General features: G+C 47.9%; 1 protein-coding gene across 1 annotated transcript; it reads right to left on the reverse strand.

Moving 5' to 3' along the window:
* Positions 1-7,079: 7,079 nt before the first annotated feature.
* LOC144162101 (uncharacterized) lies at positions 7,080-18,924 on the reverse strand. The gene is made up of 4 exons (XM_077692597.1): positions 18,757-18,924; positions 13,262-13,372; positions 10,654-10,829; positions 7,080-7,325 (listed from the first exon to the last, which is right to left on the reverse strand). Exons 1-4 carry the CDS (start codon positions 18,839-18,841, stop codon positions 7,245-7,247), a joined length of 453 nt encoding a protein of 150 aa, XP_077548723.1. The 5' UTR covers positions 18,842-18,924; the 3' UTR covers positions 7,080-7,244.
* Between the last annotated feature and the right edge of the window lie 392 nt (positions 18,925-19,316).

Here is a 19,316-nt window from a genome sequence, read left to right on the forward strand (position 1 = left end):
TTTTTATTGGGTCAATTTCCATCGGCGATGGAGGAGGAGAGGGAAGGAAAAAGCCGTGCGAACAGCTTGACAAGCCCTATCCCCCCTCCTGGCTACAGCGATTGGCATAGCACTGACAACAACAACAATAACAAAAAAATAAAACGAAATCAACTTTTCAATATGCAGTACACAAAATAACAATCCAAAAATAGCAGTTATTACATTATACATAGTCATGCAAACAAAAGTCATGGGCACATGGAACAATAATAAGCAAGAGAAATAAACAGTATACATAGCAATATTAATTTGACGTAGTGGTAAATCGTACCATGGCAACGTAATACAACTTCTATATACGCGCTAATTATCCATAAAGAAAATACGAACGTATCCGATGTACAACGCAATAAAATTCTCACTTTAGATCGGAACTTTAGGCAAAATTCCCATTTTTTTCCTGGAGTCCCTGTAAACTTTGTTCAACATATAAGCACGAACTACAGGGATTAAATTAATCAACTGTTGATAGTGCCTATAAGGGCCTATTTTTAGATTCGTGTCTATATTGGCTTTTTGTTGCCCTAAAAATGCCTTTTCAGGCTTGCTGAGTCCATTTTACGTAACGTGTTGCCCCAAAACATACCAACAGAGTCAACTCTTCAGAACCTATACCTGCTATCAATGTGCAAGGACATTAAAAATTCACAACTTAGTGACTCATGCATATGGATTTCAGTGGACAGGGGATTACATGTGTCCAGATTGAAAAAGTGTGAGGGCCACTCCAACTAGAAGTCTTTGGAGAGAAACTTCCTCCTATCGGAAACAGTACAAGGCAGGGAGCAGATGTAGAGGCAACTTTGAGGGCAGAGATTTTTTAGTCTTAAGAAAGCAGAAGGACCTTGAGGCAGTAATTTGGCAACGAGTTTGGTATGGTGAGGGGAAAATGTGGTCGGCAAAGTGGTTAGAAGCATTCAGGCTGTGTCTTTGCAATCACCGGATAGAAATATTGAATACTGACCATGAATATGCTGGAGGACTCAAAGCATCTTCCCGTCCCAGTGCTTTACTGCGCTGATTTAGCTAGTGTACATGTGTGTTCCTGCATTGAGCATTTGCAGTTTTGACAGTATAATGCACAGCTGAGAGTTTCAAAGGCAATTGGAGTGACAATAGCATGAGTACAGGCGACTATTGACATCTCGATGGGGAAGGCTTGCATAGGTGACTCTTCCTTCTCTCAGTGGAATGGCTGCTTCTATGGGCAACCCAAAGTGGGTATCGGAAATAGTAGTCATGGGTGTATAACGCCATGGGAACAGGTGTTCTGGTCAGGGAAGGCTCGCCATAAAAATAAGAATACAGCGCTATGACCACTCACAGCTGGATGAACTTCGCTTTGCTCTGATTAAGTTTGTGATGATACTGAGCTGGGTGTGTTCTAAGAAAACAGAGGGACAATAAAATACCACAACACTGCAAATGGCTTATCTGCCAATATTCTCGTCCTGTACCATCACTGGGTGCAATTAGGGCAGTTACAACTGCAGGAGGTGCATATAAGACAGGCTCACCACTTGCTGTAGCTATAAGGCCTGGGACGTGCAGTATCAAACTTTACATGCCTTCAGCTTCCCGCTGATTTACGATTTAAAGGTTGCTCTTTTCACTATTTAGGCAATGTAAAATAGTATGCATGCAATATGTAATAGCATGTATGTAAGGCACTTGTATTTGGAAGCCCGCATCATACAGCTGCCTGCAAAAAATTTCTTCCCGTGCAAGCATCGCACTCAGCCATCAAGAGCGCAGACATCAAGGGCGATAGCAAGCTAAGTGCAATGGCTAATCTCGCCTTTACCATAAAACAAATTCTTCGTTAATGGGACTGACCTCTTCAGCTTTCATTAAAGGCTCTCTCACTCTCTCTCTCTCTCTCTCTCTCTGTCACCGTGGAATTCATAGATGTACCGGAACACGGTGAGCTCGACCACGCCTCGTTTGCGCATTTACCTGTCACCGCAATAACAAGCCGAATGTGGTACGTCCAGCGTGGCACCCCAATGCACACAATCATTTCCACATCACTGAATTCGCTGCATCACAGCACGGCATATCCTCGCTTGGTGAACTCTTTTGCTGCATGTTGTTGCTGACGGCAACGTGACTTGTTTTCTTGTAGGATATGGGCGCGCACAACTAGTGGTGTCACACTTCGTCCTAGATTCTTCAGGGAAAAGATCGGTGTTGTCGCCGTTTCACCTGCGAGGGCTCAAGGTGACGGCTTCATTCGTGAGCTGGCTCAAAGAAGCAGAACACGACGCCGAGGGAGACTTCGACGATACACTTCAACATATCACGCGGGTATCATCTACGTTGAAAGAAACCAACTCGGGCACAGAACAAATTCCCAGGGGCAAAATGACGCAATAACAACAATAAAAAAAGCGGCGAAGCGACCGTAGCTCACACACAGTGCCTTTGGCAATCGCCTCCAAATGCTTTGGCTGAAGCCTTGGGTGAAACTTCTGACCGCGGTGCATGGATTCTTGATGCTATGCGCATGCCTTTGTGATAAAAGTAAAAACAAAAAAAAGCCCACGACCCAGGAAGTGACGAAAACGCCTTTGCCACGTGACTTTTAACTGTGACGTCACGACCTCGATCTGTTGTTGGCCGGACAGGGCGTCCCGGTCCCGCCGACGCGCTCGCGGGGTGAGCACGGGGAACGCTGGGTAATGGCGCCCTACCGACGCGCCATCTACGCTGGGTTCCGTGAGTGAAAAGCGCCCTCCGCCTGCCCAGAAGCTTTGAAAATTTCTTGTCCAGCACGCCAAGAAAGAACTGTCGGCTGGTAGAGGTAGAAAGCTTTGCATTAAAACTGGCGCCACCTCTGCATGATTATATGGGTTCTTCTCTTCACCCCCGCCCCCGACCCTCACAGGTGCCCATGCACCAGGTCGTCGTAGGAGTCCTACTTCTTGCAGCATTCCTGACCCTTCAGTCCTTCTACTCGCCAGCGCCCAACACCTTTCGAGACGCCATCGGCGCTACCGTCGTGGACGAAATGAGCGCTCCGGCGGCAATCCTGGCGTCCGCCCTGTCACCTTTCGACCGGTCCGCGGTATAAGCCGAGCTCGATGCAGAAGCCAGGCGCCAGCTGGGCGCCTCCGAACGATGGCGCCAAACGCACACGAACGTCTACACCTGCGGAGTGTTCCTGGACCGGTGACCGTCGCCACCGGAAACGCTCGTATCGACGCGGGGGTTGTTCGCTAGGTTCCTGGTGCTCGCGCCCACAACGCAGCTCGTGCCGCCGCGCGCATCGGTCAACGCGTCCGTCCACTACGAGTGTCTCTTCCTCAAAAGGCGAGGCTCCTCTGCACCAAAGTTCGAATGCGTGCCTGCGCTCATGGTACCACGCGAAGGGCAATGATTCCTTTTGCGGTCGCAATTTAATAATGGCGAAGAAGAATTTATGAGAGAGGTGTGAATCCAAAAACCATGTTCCCAAGTCTGGAACAAATGTAACGGGTCCTTGTTTTCACTAATATGTGAGATTAGTGAAAACTAACCCCACAGGATTACTGAAAACTATCTGCCGGTGACGACTGGGAGGTATTGTCTTCGCTGTATTAACCTATTATTCGCACGTTCTCACGTGGCACGTTTGAGAAATTCACAGATAATGCCTTCCTGCGATTAATTCTCAGCAATTCAGCCGCGCATCTTGTAATGTTATGCGACGGGCCTATACAAGTAAGTATTAAACAAAGGTGGTTATTTCCACCATGATGGCGGGAGGGGAGAGGCATCCTATTAACTTTTTTGCGTCTGCGTATTCACGTGTATTCCAATTCCAGACATCAGAGAGTAACGGTCATCTTCACCGCAGAAGATGAATGGCCATAGTGCACAACCTGGACTTGAGTTTACCTGCGCAGAACCCAACTCACACCGGGGACCGCATCAAAAAGAGTCATATTTTATGAAGCATAGCGGAAGGGAGAGGATGCGGAAGGGGAGGAGGGAGGATATAAGGGTGACTACAAGAACGGTAAAGGAGACTACCAGATAGAACTACAGGTGCCCAGTAGGAGATACCATGGGAAGTGTTATGAAGGAGAAAGGTGCCGAGGAGTTTTACGTGGCAGGGGAGGCAGAACCGCTGTAGTTCGTCCAGATCATTTGTCCCGAAGCAAGCATACATAAGCAAACATTGTTCTACAGCTTCAGCTGCTAGCTACATTTCCTACAGTAGCGTAAGACGCTGCACCGAAAACTAGTTTCTCGCCACAACCACAATCTCACAGGGCTCATAGTCTTGAGAGCGGTGGTTCACGAATTAATGAGAAGTGTTTGTGATTCCGGCTTGTCCGCCTGCTTGCTGCCTCGCTAAGGAGCGTGCGATGAGAATTTGCTGGCGTTGAAGTTTGCATTGCCCCCTGTGGGGTCGTCGTCCAAGTATTTTAAGTGCAGAGCACTTCGGGGCCGCGCCTTGTTGTCGTAGTTCGCTCGCTGGACAAGTATAGCCACGTGCCCGGCGTTCCGTCGAAGTTACTGTCGTCGTGGCATAACCTAGAGGCTTCGAAAGCCCAGCGCTTTATATAGTCATAAGCGTTCGAAAGTCGTGAACCGCTGGCGCCTGTCCTGCATTTCCCCATTGTTTAGCGCGAGGAAAACTGCAGGTACATTTGAGGCAAAATATACGTAATTATGCGGCAGCTCCCGCGTTCATTCAGTTGGGAATGCTCGTTGGGTTCGTTTTTACGATAGCAAGAGAAAAAAAGAAGTGGTGGTGGGGTTGGTGGTTGTGGTGTCCGGGCGAGGAAAAGGAAAGGAAGAGCACTAGGAATATTTTGAGCTCGGCAGGGAGCTCACCTGCATATAACCTAGTGCAGGGGAAGGGAAGTAGGGGGTGAGTGACAGCATAAAGTGGAGAGATACAGGCAGGGAGACAGAGAGAGAGAGAGAGAGAGAGAGAGAGAGAGAGAGAGAGAGAGAGAGAGAGAGAGAGAGAGAGAGAGAGAGAGAGTTATAAAGAAAGGTGTCAGTCCTGGAAAGCTGTCAGACCGTGCACATCAGTCAGTCACTGCACTCCAGGCTGCAGCCGCTGCGTGAGGCCGGTCAGTGCAACGCCGGCACTTTCGGGAGGAAAAGAAATCAGAAAAACAACGGAACTCCCGCTAGCCCAATTTGAGGCTCAGTTTCAGTTTCAGGCCCAGTTTCAGGCGAGCACATCTAAGGCGGAAAATTTGAAATGCGTAAAAGATAAAGTATGAATACGTTTTTTTTAATGTTTCCATAGGTGTTGATTAGGAGACATTTTAACCTACACAGGAATTACCCACGTGTATATGCAGTGATATCGTGTGGTTGCTTGCTTGGAAGCTTTTCTTATTGCCGCATTTTAATTTCACAAATGCAGGCGAATGCTCTGACAGCGGACAGCGACGAGGCGACCGTCTCACGCTACGAGAAGTTCCTTGAGGCCGAAGGCAACACCACGGATGCCTCGTCTTATGGCCGCCTCGTTTACAACGTGCCCGATGGCTCGAGCCTGGCAAGGTGGTGGGCTCAGTCGGTGCCGTCACGAATTAGGCATCACAATCACAAAATGCAGAACCAGCGACGACAAAACTAATACTTTATCAGTAACCAATGCCGTGTTATAACCCTATGATCCACAGCTTGTGGCGACAGTAATGCCAGTTTTCCTTGTCGCCACCCCATTCAAAAAGCAATAGCTTTCCGTCTACGTTTCTGCAGAACTTCTAGCAGAGATAATTTTAATTTTATATGTTTCTTTCGGGCATCATTTTTTAGAGATTTATTTTGGTTTCAGATATCAGTGCGCTTAATCTGTCATTCTGCTCTGTAGGTACCTTTACATAAATTTTTGCTCACAAAACCACTCAATTATTACATACGGTATCATAATCATACTCTTCGAAAATTTATCTTTGGTATTTTCTATTCAGGATGCACTAAAACTTCAAGGCTCAAACATGGTGAGTTGGTTGTTGCCGCCAGAAAAGAGAACCAATTAGATATTTCCTACTAATATTCGAAGTTATCTCTTTGTTGTATAGCCGGGCTGTACGCAGTCGCTATTTCTAAAAGTACTTCGCAAATCATAGAGACAAGAGATGATACTCTTCCGGGGTAGCGGTATACAGCTTTGCTCTAAAAAGAAAGCGCGAAACCATCGATCGACCAAAACGAAACCCTTTCATTTCGTTGAGCTTTAACCGAACACAAATGTTTTATATGCGTTATCGTAGATCACCCTTCTGCGTTTATCGGGAACGTTTATGTACTTCCAGGCGCGGCGGACCTGTGCTGCGCTAGAAGGTGAACTGCCCAACGAGACCATCGACCGCACCGGCGATCTGGTTTGATGCAAGCGACGACGCTTATTGGCTCCCATTGCGGCGCGACACTCATGCGTGCGCGCCTGCTCCGGCTGCGAACGGCGAGAGAGATTTACCCGAAGAGCGAGTGGAAAAGTTGGCACAGTCACACTTTATCCCAGGCTAATCTTTCCAAATCAGTACATGTCACACTTTAAGCGCGTCATCATCATCATTGTCAGCACAATCATCGTCGCAGTCGTGTACATTAGAGAACGGCGATAAAGTTGGCTTTGCCGCAAGTTGTTTAGGCACACGCCACTACCTACGGCGAAATTCAGCCAAAATAAGCTTATCTAAAAAAAAAGAACAAGAAAAACATTCTCGCACGGCTTGCTTTCCTTGGAGTTTCGGACTCCCGGATTTCCTTCCTGTAGATATATTGAAGGTATGACGCAATACGTCCACTTGAATATTGTCACGTGGTGGCAGGACAGATAAGATGAACCATGGGTGATGGTGAAGAGATGTGTTTGCAAGATGTCAGCGATAGACCTATTTACAAGCGGCCACGATGGCTTCCAGCCAGGCTGCGTGCTGCCCACACCATCGTCGGTGGTAGATGAGGACAGGGCTATGCTACAGTTTCGTTTTCTTTTTCATCTCGTCACAACATGGAAGCGACTTGTTAAAAATTTCCGCAGTTTGTCTTTAGTCTAGGACGAGTAAGGTAACAGGCACTTTATAAGGTCGCACGAAACACTTCTTTCTTTTTTTTATTTTGATCTGAGTCGGCAAAACCCAATGTGTAGCACAAGGCAGAGCAGCACTAGTAACCTAAGAGCATCCCCATTGTTTCTCCTTCCTCCATTACTCTCCGAAGCCCCCTTCGTTGTCGGGCACATTTCACACGACCATCAGCTCGGTTTCTCCGCAGGCGAACCAGTCCATGTCGCCGACAAGCTCCAGTTCGTACAGGTGCCTGCCCTGCAAGAGACAAGATGGCACGTGATTCAAAAATGTGGGGAAGACTTTTTTGCTGCTCGACAGAGCATGACATCTACTCATCAAGCACCACATCACAACTGAAAACTGAATGGCAAACCGGCAACATAGAAGCAACCAAACAATCAAACAAATGGTCAGAGCCTGTCCTTTGGTTTCCTTTCCCCTTGTCCTGTTTGTTTTTCGCTGCGAAGACAAACATTGACCACCTCGCTCGTTATTCAAACAAACAAGGCCTCAATTATAGTCCACGGCGCACAGTACTTGTGACCTTATCTGGCCTCCCAAGGAAGCGCCGTTTTCCCCCGCCGTCTTGTTCTGTCTTGTTCTTCTTCGCCAGTCCCTCTCGTCGGTATTGGCTGTGTGGAAAGGGACCATGCATAGTTGTTGCTTTCTCACACCACTTTGCCTTCCAGATCAACCCAACAATGAACCGTTTATTCAGTCTTTGCCGATCTCCTCCGTAGGTTCTTGCCACGGATGGTATGTCAAAACGCTCTAGGGACACTGTTCCGCTTCGAGACTAGGACCTTGCAGATTTATGTTGTTCGTTTTGTGTATCTGTTGTTACGCAGCTGCAGCAGATTCTATAAAATGCATCCAATTATCCCTTTACACCTCCAATTAACAAAAGCCCATATAGCGTGTAAATATAACTTCGCATTCATTCCAGCAACAGTCGTCGGAGGGTTATTAGGAACCACGGAGCAGGAACATAAAAGGAGGCAAAACGGCCCATTGCCGCTGGAGCGGGCGAGCGGCCAGATAACGTCACACTGGATATCAGCGCGGATAACGCGGCTTCGTAGCTGCGACGGCGAAGGAGGTGCCACCTGATGGATGAAATGAAAGCGGAGGCAATTCATTCCAGGCTGTGTAGTGAAACGCCGATCGCGACCGGGCCAAGGAGTTTCTTCTCGTGCGTGAGATGCCGACATAATAACACTGGCCAAGCGCCTGTGACGTTATCTGGCCGCCCGACGAAGCGCCGTTTCCCTGGTAATTTTGTTGGGCCGTGTTAGGAACACAGTTCACGGGATGTACGGGTTGTTGGCGGAATCCCCGGTACTCCCGGATTAAGTTTATTCTTCAAACCTTTGATCAAAGGGCGCACTCACACGCTTAGAAGAATTCGAAGGTGGGTTGGGTACATGGTACAGAACACTCCTAATAAAAAAGGTCGTAAAAAGGTAGTAACGGCCGTATTTACTAACTCCTTACGAATCTTACTACTCCGCGGTTTCGTACGTAGGCTCTGCCACTAACAACTGCATGGTTAGTAAATTAACTGAGTGTAGGAAGTAGTGTGCACTAGATTAAGGTCGTGCTTATGACTAGGTTATGCATGGTCAGTTAGTAAACGCATGTAGCTCAGAAGAGTGCTATCGCTATGACTTTACTAGTGGAGGTAGTGGTGCTTACTGCCTGCGTCAGTTAGTATCCCTGACCAGTGCTAAATTTACTACCTCCAGTTACTAAGTACCTAGTGTATACTGGGACAAGTAACTTGTTAGTATTCCATTAGTGAATGCCCCGACCATTTTTTTAAAGAGTGAACTACGCTACATGGCGTGATCTCTGCTACCAATGCAGCGGGAAGTGTTGCGATGCAAGACCGGAAATATGGCGCGGCGAACCCTTACCCAAAAGGGGAAGGCGGAAGTCTGCGGAAACCCGGGCAACAAAAAAAATGGAAAAAGTATAAGAATGAAGAGAATGAATGCGACGCTGCTGAATACGTTCCTCTGAAAATCCAAGAAATCGTACCGCAGAAATAAATTACACCAAAAGCACACCGGGACACCTTCCATTTCCCTTCCCTTACCCTACCAGGAAAGGAACCAGTACTTTATACAAGTTTATTCTCTATCTCCCTCACCATGGAAGACCGACAATCAACCCCCGCTGCTTTCTTCCTATTCAGTGAGAGCAATAAACGTTTATGCCTCCTCATTCTCTATCTCCCTTTTCATGCGAGAAGACCACGTAAACACTTGAGACAGGAAGAGGTCACGCCGAAGACACGTGCACAGCAAAACACCGCACACGTGAACGCCGGCGGCCGGGAGCAAGAGACCGCACGTGTAAATAGGGGACCGAGGGAAAGGCGGGGGATATATAGCGAGCGATCGCCCCCTCCCTAGTTGTCTGATTCGTAGTCCGGTCATAGGTTCTGCAGAACGGGGGACGTGAACGCCCGTGTATAAGTAGCCTACTAGTCGGCCTACCAAGACGCTGGTACCAGCACTCTTGAGGGTGCATTTGGATCAGTGCTTTGACGCCTGTGAACTCAGGCGTCTATACAGCAGCATAGCCGAACACTCGAGCATTGCGACGGCCGGCCGCAATTTCCACTGCCGCCTAACTTTTATGCTCTACCGGTTAGTTGCAAAAAGTCAAAAACACTTGCGTTCTCTTAGTTTTGCGAATTGCACAGAGCAATCGATTACATTCCCGTGTTAACCGTAGCAGCGTATGTATTGTGCGAATTTGTGTTTCGCTTCCGTCGTTTGCTGTATTTTTGTAATGGAAACATCGAGCACGCTACTGTTACTTGACATTATGGCTCAATTATAATTTGGGATTTCGCTTGCATTTTTCGCAGCCTATCACAATGTTTCCTTGTCGACTGAGCACTGCAATTCACTTCCTTTGATGCAGCCAGTCAGAACTCGGCAGTAAAGAAAGGCTCCCCCCGTGTCACGGTTTATTGCAGGGGGATTCTCTGTTACCCCGTATAGGCCCCAAAAGGTGCCACTAGTGCGTAAGACAATCCGTATTTTTAAAAATTGGCGCAGTTGGCACTAGTGCTGCGAGGCTGGAGAAACAGCAGAGCTGGCGCGACCTCACCCCCTTCGTCGGAGACCAGGCTCTTGTACCTTACATGGATTTCTGAACATGCCGCTGAAAGTTCTCAATGACTTGCAGGCTCGGATTGTTTTGCCCACCCCCTTTCACATCTCCGCCAAAGTGGACCACGTTAGCACGCGCTAGAACCCGCGGCAACCGGATTCGAGAAATCGGCGTCTGCAGCGCGGACTGTTCGTCTGTGCTACCCACTTCAAGCGCGAAAGCAAGTGAACTGGTGAGAAGAACAGCAGGCGATACATCCCACCACGATCACTGGGTAGAGTGTTCTCGGTGGCAGAGTTGGCCGATGGCGGGAGCTTTTCAGGAGGCGAGCGCTCAAGTGCACTAGCTATTTTTCTTGGTATTTTTTTCTGGTAATGCTCTAGCGTCGAAATAAAAGCTGAAACAGCTCTGCTGCTAAAAGGTGCTTAAGCTTGTCCACGTCGGGATATTCACTCACGGCAGAGAAGGCGCTGTTGACAGTGAACAACAGCGACCCGCGCAAAAGGTCACCCTGGCTCGCTGTGCACGTGAAGCCTTCAATGTCGCACCGTAGCTTCCGCACCAACTGGACGTACGTAGTGTCGGACTGCTGCGTCTCCGTCACCACCAGCAACGTACGATCCGTGTCGCTGACTGCATGCGTGCGAACAGGAATGACACAACGCAGAAATAGCCAAGTTGAGGACTTTGGCATCACCATCGTAATCATTATCGCGACCATCATCACCATCATCATCAGCCTACTTAGATCAACTGCAGGTTGAAGGCCTCTCCCATTTTCCTCTATCCGCTCCCGTACGGCCCTGCTCGAGTCCATTCATTGCCCACGTGTATCCTTATTTCGTGCACCCGTCGTCGAGTTAGGGGCCTTCTCTTTCTTTTGGACTCGTCCATCAGTGTTCACTGTGTTACCCTGATGGTCCACAGGTTGTCATTTCGTCTCACTACATGGCCAGGTCAACTCCACTTCTTTTTGTTTATCGGAACTATGACATCATCTACTCGAGTTTGTTCCCTGATCCGGGAAGCTCATTTCCTATCTCCAAGTGTTACTCCTTTAATCGTTCGTTCGATGGCCCGTTGAGCCGACCTAAGGTTGTTTTCAAATTCATTAGTAAGTTATTACGGTGAAATTAAATCACGTACTGCTAGTTTTCTTTGGCTTATCACCACAGATGTTCGTTGCAGATATGTAGACGGTGCTGGAAAAGTAACTGAATACCGTTACTGAGTACGTTACTCGTTTTTAACTAGCTAATTTAGTAGGTTACTTGTTACTGAGTCTAAAGGGGAACACGCTATGTATGCTCTCGATATTTGCCAGTTACTTTCTTGTTACTTTGGCAGCCAAATGGGCATTTGATACTGTTCTTACGATACAGTTTTTCTTCCTTCTGCCAAACATCTTATAACTTCTTTAACTTCGTAAGTAGACACCTTAAATGGCTAAACTAACGTTTCAGAAAAGTCGCTCCTGTCCACCACCACTGAATACGAAAACAAACCACTCAAACCCACCATCAATCGCAGCAGCCCTGTGAAATTTAAGTAAACACTTGTTGGTGTCTTTTCAATAACTCAGTTTGCTTTTTTCTCTCACGATCATACCGGTAAAATAGACCTTCACGTGTCACTGTATAATTTTGTATTTCCCCTTTGGAAATCGATATTTAATTATTCTGATGATGCCGGTGCAGGGTTTACTGGTTTTTAATCAGTCGGCACTACAGCCTTCTCCACTGTAGCAGCTTCTCAATCATGTCGGCGCTCATGTTTTCAAACTTTCTTTGGACAATTTGGCGGCTTTGGTGACAATGAAAAGTATATGGAAGCTGTTTTGTTGGAGCGTCATACTCCGGTGCACATATGCTAATCGTTAATGGCAGTGAGGGGATACACAACCGAAGGACATCTGAGAACGATTGAGCTTAAGATGGCTGTCTTCAACTTCAAGTGTATATAATGAAGTTTTATGCATTGTTCGGTGTAACAAGACATGAAAACAACTCGTTCAATAATTCCTTTAACTTTTGGCCATTATGCTGAAACAAGAAAAGGACAGATGGATGGACGGGCCGAAATTGTCGCATTTAAGTAGCCCAAGAAAGACTATTGTCTTTAAAACACAACACTACACCGTATGGTCATAAGGAACACGATAGAAAACCATGTCAAGGTAACCCTTCTTCCACTCCTAAGGGGGCTTCAAACGGCAAAATAGTAAAACGCCCCGAGTGAAAGGAGATTCGGCCCAGGTGACGCAATCCCCAGACTTTGAAGCGCACCTCAAGAAGCTGGTATCTGATCCTAGAAAAACGTTTACTGGCCTAAAGGTGATAATCGACGGACTCTTCATCGTAGTAGCTGCACAGAGAATATTGCGTCAGACGTTACCTGTAAAGATACGTATTTAATTGCAGTACACGAGCGCAGATGGTTGTTAAAATAACCTCAACGTTACGTAAAGGGCATCATTTCGGTGTCCAGGAAAACTAAAGTTGGTTAAAGTCTGCCAATGACAATAAAGGGAATTCCTACTCGCCTTGAAGTTCTGGCATAAATTGTATCTCCATTTTTCTCCGCTGTTTTTTGTTTGTTTGTTTTCGGTTATAGCTCCTTCTTCACCATCATCTCGCTTATTGCGACGGGATATCCCTACGCCTGAAAACATTATGGGATATGAAAATTATTGCAATATGGCGAAACAGTATTTCGCCCGCCATAATCGAATATAGTTTTTTCTCAATATCGTTGGTAGAATATAAAATGTTATCGTTCAATAACTTTCCGTTGTAAATGAACCCATGCCGATTCAGTCAACTTCTCACATTTGCTAATACGAACATGCTTGCAAGGAATGTACTGGCTCTTTTTGTAGCCTGCCTTTCAGAACTTTAATCTCTCGGCGTTACCATAGGCAGTGTTACCCGTGGTACTTTGCGTTCCCAGTGTCACTTACCTTGTACCAGACATAAATGGGGAAAGTGCATATAATTTCACCTTTGGATTTGCAAAAGGTGACAAGCTTGTGCCTGCGTACGTGCAAGGACATGGTGGGCACTTACCCGCTTCGGCGTAAAAGGTAATGTTGTAGCGTTCGCCCGTCTTGATCACACACGGCTCTCTGTCGCAGGGGTTGATGGTGACGTTCTTGAAGGCGGGATAGTCTTCACGACCTGCGGATGCGTGGAAAGGGTGTGAGAGTTATGTGGTTGTCTGCAGACTTTGGGGACGTTTCTTTCGACGCACTTTGCAGGTACATAACTACAGCGCGGGTCAGCTTCCTGGTACTTATGACCTTTTAGGTGCGGAGCGCCTTAGGACCGCACAATGTTCGTCCGCGTCGTGCGCATAGCATTTACAATCGCAAATATCACACAGGCACCGGCAGGATTCTAGCCTCTCTCTCGTATACTTAGTGTCAGTCGTTTACATACTCGGCTACAACGGTGAGTTAGACCCCGTGGGTCAAACGGCTCACTCCCTCGCCTGTAACGGTGCGAAGTACTTTACGACCTCCGAATGTCCTTGCGAGTCCATCCGTGCGCACACCCCCCGATTTGTGCACCGACGGTCACTCGATTTGAGCATTGAGTTGCGGTTTCATTTAGGGAATAATCAAGGTTCAACTCACGGCTCAAATCGAATGACGGTCGGGGCGCAACTTGGGTGTCATTTCGAGTCCCCGTACTCCGCACCCTCGCTATCATCAGCGGAGTGGAGATGCTGTCAATTTTTACTGTTGCTAAGACATTCTTTGCTAGTGACCCTTTTCTAATAACGGTGTGTTGGGCTGTATATACTGATACGAGGTGGTGTGGTACTTAGACAAGTGTATTTACAGTACAGATCAGTACTTATTTACTGGTTGCTGTTTGTAGAGGCCACGGTGGAAGAGAGGGCAGCGCAAGCAATGGTGGTGGTGCTGGTGGACTCAAAAATGGCACATGCCCACTAAGGGGGATTGGCCAAGAAGAGTTTTTTTTTTCATGGTAATCAATAAGGGAATGCCCAATAGTGGGTCAGGGAACGAACTACTCGCGTCACCGTCAGCGTCCACTTCAGCTTCCCTCCTTAACGATGATTCCATTTCGGCAGAGAACATCTAGCGTTCTGTTTATAGCGAGTGTGTAACTGGTCTCGTAACAATACGCACATACTTTTGGGAGCGAAAGTCTGAATTCCAAAGAAGTCTCAGCGGAAAGGAGATTTGCCGCGACCCGTATGTGGGCCTCTTAAACTATACACCTGTTCGTTTTTTTCCCAAGCCTACTCACGCTTAGTCTGTACAAAAATGGCAGCATCTTCACTCCGCGGATGATGGCGTGGGTGCGGAGTACGGGGACTGGAAATGACATCCAAGTTGCGCCCCGAGTGACATCAGATTTGCCCCCCGACCGTCATTCGATTTGAGCCGTGAGTTGCACCTTGATTATTCTCTAAATGAAACTGCAACTCAAGGCTCAAATCGAAAGACGGTCGGGTCGCAAATCGGGTGGTGTGCGCACGAATGGACGCGGGCGGACATGGGAGGTCGTAATGTACTCCGCACCGTTACAAGCGAGGCAGTGAGCCGTTTGATCCACGGGGTCTAACTCAAACTCTGGCTGCAGGAAAAAGGACTATATGTACATCCATGATCACTTAACTGTCGATTATGCAAAAAGCTGGAAACAATAGAGCACATCTTTCTGGACTGTTGGGATGCGGTGTTCCACTGGGACATCCTCCAACGAACCTTGAAAAAAGACTTACCATTAACGCCTTATGGCATTCGCTTTTTTCCCGTAAACAATGATGGAAGCGTACCCTATGATATAGATATGTCATGGCACGTAGTCTGCATGCTATGTGGAAAACTCGCATGGCGGTTCAAAATGCCGAAGAGGATGCTCGCACAGTGCGAGAGTACTTCATTGAAAGCGTTGCTTATGTAAGAGAAGTGTAGAGAATCATGCCGGAAGAACCCGAGTGGATACCCATTCTGGATATTCTAGCGCAGTTGAAGATGTTTTAAGCCACTCCCTTCAGCCGACTGTTGGCTGGAGCTACTAATTGTGTACTAGGCAGTGCGTTCTGTGCTGTCGCCAAGCAGGCAATAAAGAAAAAAAAACCGTCGTATCCCAGTGGGTAAGACGACTGATACTAACTCTGTCTGGTCTACCAGACACAGGCTCGAATCCTCCCGGTGCATGTGTGATTTTTTGCGATTATAAATGCTATGCGCACGGACGCGGACGGGCATTATGAGCTCCTAAGGTGCTCCGTACCTAAAAAATTAGTAGTGGCTTAGCTCTGCTATGCCAGGATATACGCAGCGTGAGCTAAGGTTCAGGAATCTAGTCCAATCCAGTCCAGTTCAGTCTAGTCCAGTCCAATTCAGTCTAATCCAGTCCAGTCCAGTCCAGTCCTGCGCAGTCACTGCTCCTCGCGCATGCTCAGCACGGCTCTTCACGAGCCACGCGAAACGGCTATCAAGTGGCTCCGGTGCAGCGTCAGACTTGGCTACTGCGCAATTGAGGCGCACACCTGGGAGCGCGCCGGCGCGAGTGCGTCTGCCCCGGCTATGACGCAACACAATCCAACACAATCCACTTTAATCCAATCGAATCCAAATCCCATCCACTCCAATCCACGCCACGCCAAGCCAAGCCAAGCCAAGTCAATCCAATCAAATCCAATCCAATCCAATCAAATCCCCCTCGCGCTTGCGCAGAACGGCCCTTCACGGCACACGCGAAACTGCTCAACCTCGGCCAGTGTAGCTTACGCTACAAAATTCGCCCATGCATACCAGCGAAGCTGTAGAGTGCGGCCGGTGTTCTACGCATGACGCGTGACCTGCCCATCTCGAAGTTACTTGCGGCCTATGTTTGCTATTGTCATGTTGACGCTGCTCCACCCGCCTCGCCGTTGTCGCTTGATCTGTGCTTAACGCAGTAGCTCCCTGGGCCTGCGCTATGCTTCGAGAGAAGAGTTCTCCGCTAGCTCCGCTGCGCCGTAGCTCCGCTAGCTCCGCTGCGCCGCTGCGCCGCTGGCATAGATGCGACAGTGTAGCTACATACTCTAAAAACCTACCCAATCTCTCTCCCCCTGCTTCTAACTCCTCTCCCACCTGTTTTGTTTTTCGCGCATGCGCATTTGGTTGCACCGAAGGAGTTTTATACGTACACGGGACCACCGGATTTTCCGTTCGCCTAGCCATAAAGAGCTTCGCTTTAAAAATGGAATGAAACCTGGCGTGTTATTCACACTTTTGCTCCCGACTGTACTTAGATTTTAGCGAAGATAAAATAAGGGGGTCTGCTGTGAAATGGCTCAACAGTAAAAGTGTTTGTAATGCTAAAACAGTCAACCTAATTTTCTCTCAACGAGACGTGTATACCCTGACACGGCGTTATATCAGCAGCTCAGCAAACATTACAGCACCACAATCCCGCCTGCCTCTTCCTCTCTGTACACGGGTATTCAGTCACTGTGCCTTCTCCCAGTTTATGTGGCTTTTTTGTTATATTATCCGTGTACTATTCGCATTACGATCCTTCGCTGCTTTCAGCGCACCGCGCCTCACCGACGTTATTGGCGCTTCAGGCACGACGACAAATAGACATGAAAGAAAGCGGTAAAATTTTGACGACTACTTTTGTGGCAGTATGCCATTCCCAATCTTCGCGCGTGTCCTGATGGGATGCATAGGTTATTTGTGAATCGACCAGATTTAGGGGAAATCCCCAAGGTGGAGTAAGTTTCTGTGAAGGAAAGTTTGACATCCACCCCTAAATGCAGCCATACGGCTACAAAGGAAAGCTATACAGCTTTCTCGGAAACTTCGCAGTTGAAGAAACTTTTTTTGTCCTGGTCCAGGATTTTGTCCTGGTCCTGGTCCTGGTCCAGGACTAAGCAACGGGACCAGGACAAATTTTTCTTCAACTGCGAAGTTTCCGATAAAGCTGTATAGCTTTCCTTTGTAGCCGTATGGCTGCATTTAAGTGGATGTCAAACTTTCCTTCACATAGTTTATTTGTGTTCGTCGTGCGAAGCATCATGCAGCTGTAGGAGATCGATTGGATTGATTGTAGGGTTTAACGCGCCGACGCAACGCAGACGATGAGGCACGCCGTAGTGTAGGGCTCCGGATTAATTTTGACCACCTGGGGATCTTTAACGTGCACCGAAATCTCGCACACGCAGGCGTTCTTGATTTTCGCCTCCATTAGAAAAGCGGGCGCCGCGGCCGGGAATCGAATCCACGACCTCGTGCTCAGCAGCACAACGCCTTAGCCACTGAGCCACCGCGACGGGCAGCTGTAGGAGACAAGGATCGAACGGGCTAAAGACCGGCCGTAGCCCGGCGGGGATCAGTATTAGCCTGCCCATTCATAAGGGGTACTTAGCTCGGATATGTACGGCTCAGATCTCGGGTTGTTTTGCGTCTGTGGACGGAAAACCTTTGTAGTGCGAGCGCCGCTCAGGGTAAGCCAAACGATAGTGCACTGGAGAAGATAGAGAGTCTCAAACGGAGACAGCTGAGAATAGAAAGAGAAACACGTAATTTCAGCACGTGTTTCGAATCACGCATAAATCTTACAATCGAGTGCTTGTTACAATAAAGAATATCACAAAACACGTCTCACGCCCCCATAGAGGATGATGAAGCTCTAGTTAACCATTGGAAGTACGCAGAGAGGCTTCTGCCGCGACATCCGCTTGCGACACGGGTGAAACGTCATACCTGTACTTAGTTAAAATGCATGTATAAAATAGATAAATACAGTGCATATACAACAGAATTGCATTTTATAGCAGCGCAGTGTACAACACAGGACGGGACGACAGCGCGCTTCCATAGACAAAACAAGACCTCCTCGCTGAGCAAATTTGATTTATTGTAGGATTTAATGCGCCGACGCAACGCAGGCGATGAGGCGCACCGTAGTGGAGGGCTCCGGATTAATTTTACCAAGTGGGGATTTTGAAAGTGCGCCGAAATCTCGTACACAGGGGCGTTTTTGTTTTTCGCGTCCATCATAAAAGCGGCCGCCGCGGCCGGGAATCGAACCCGCGACCTCGTGCTCAGCACTGCAACACCTTAGCCACTGAGCCACCGCGGCGGCTCGCTGGGCAAATTTCATTTGTGTTGTGAAATTCCTATGGCAAGTCAGTGCGTAGTGTGAGGACTGCCGCATAGCAACGTAAATACGAGGAGCAGTACATGATTCACAAAGGGATATACGGTTTTCGTTTTGCCGAATTACTTTTACTTGTATCTGGTTCATCGTCTGGTAGAGCACATTAGAAAATAGCTGCTGGTGATACCGACAGCTTTGATGACCAACCACCTTTCAGCGTGGATTGAAGCTCAAGGTTTCTCTCGAGCCGTTGCCCTTGGGTCGCAGCTTTGAAGTTACTTTAAAAAAAAACCGAAACGTCACGCAGGCGAGCTGACGTGGCATATCGATTAAAAGCGTATAAGAACCCTCAAAGTGGCTTACATACTTCTTCCAAGTCAATGTTGTTACTGTAAATTCTCGATTAGCGTCTAGAAACACTGCACTCTTACCTGCGCACGGCCGAAGAGTGACCGGTTTCTGCGCTGCGGCGCTGGCTGCGAGAAGTAGAAGTGCCGTGAATGAGAGGTATTCCATATTTGTCAGACTTTCCCGGCGCAGTTGCCTCGTTTGTCCAGGGGACGGTCTTACTGGTTCAGCCAGGCTATTCTGCTCTTATCGATCATGCCTTATAAAGGGGGAACCGGGACAATGGCGCACAATTATAACAACGTTGCAATCCCGAAGATAACCCTCTTTGATGAGATCTCAATAAAACCGTCACGAGGGCAAATCTGATATCACGCGAGATAAGGGCACAGAAAGAAAGCCTACACGTGCTTGTATAGAGAGGGAATACAGAGATATGAACCACAAAGATAAACGACGACAGTTACGTGGAGGCAAGTACAGTGAGAATAGAGTGCTCAGGGGCGTGGGCTCATTAAGCCTCGTTGAATCCTCCTTTCGGAGGACGGTGTTGTAAGCAACGAGATTTGTTTATCATCTTCAGAAATCTGCCTGCTGTTGTAAAAATTATACTACGCGTGCTAACGAAGGTAGAACATGTCGC

Source organism: Haemaphysalis longicornis, unplaced genomic scaffold, assembly GCF_048455015.1.
Source record: "Haemaphysalis longicornis isolate Haplotype H1 unplaced genomic scaffold, Haemaphysalis longicornis Haplotype H1 scaffold_12, whole genome shotgun sequence".
Classification (NCBI taxonomy): domain Eukaryota; kingdom Metazoa; phylum Arthropoda; class Arachnida; order Ixodida; family Ixodidae; genus Haemaphysalis; species Haemaphysalis longicornis.

Excerpts from the sequence above, each read along its gene's own strand:
- LOC144162101 (XM_077692597.1), bottom strand. The coding sequence starts at position 18,841 with ATGGAATACCTCTCATTCACGGCACTTCTACTTCTCGCAGCCAGCGCC. Across the intron at positions 13,373-18,756 it reads CACTCTTCGGCCGTGCGCAG|GTCGTGAAGACTATCCCGCC; the intron begins GTAAGAGTGCAG and ends ACGCATCCGCAG. Across the intron at positions 10,830-13,261 it reads TACCTTTTACGCCGAAGCGG|TCAGCGACACGGATCGTACG; the intron begins GTAAGTGCCCAC and ends GCACGCATGCAG.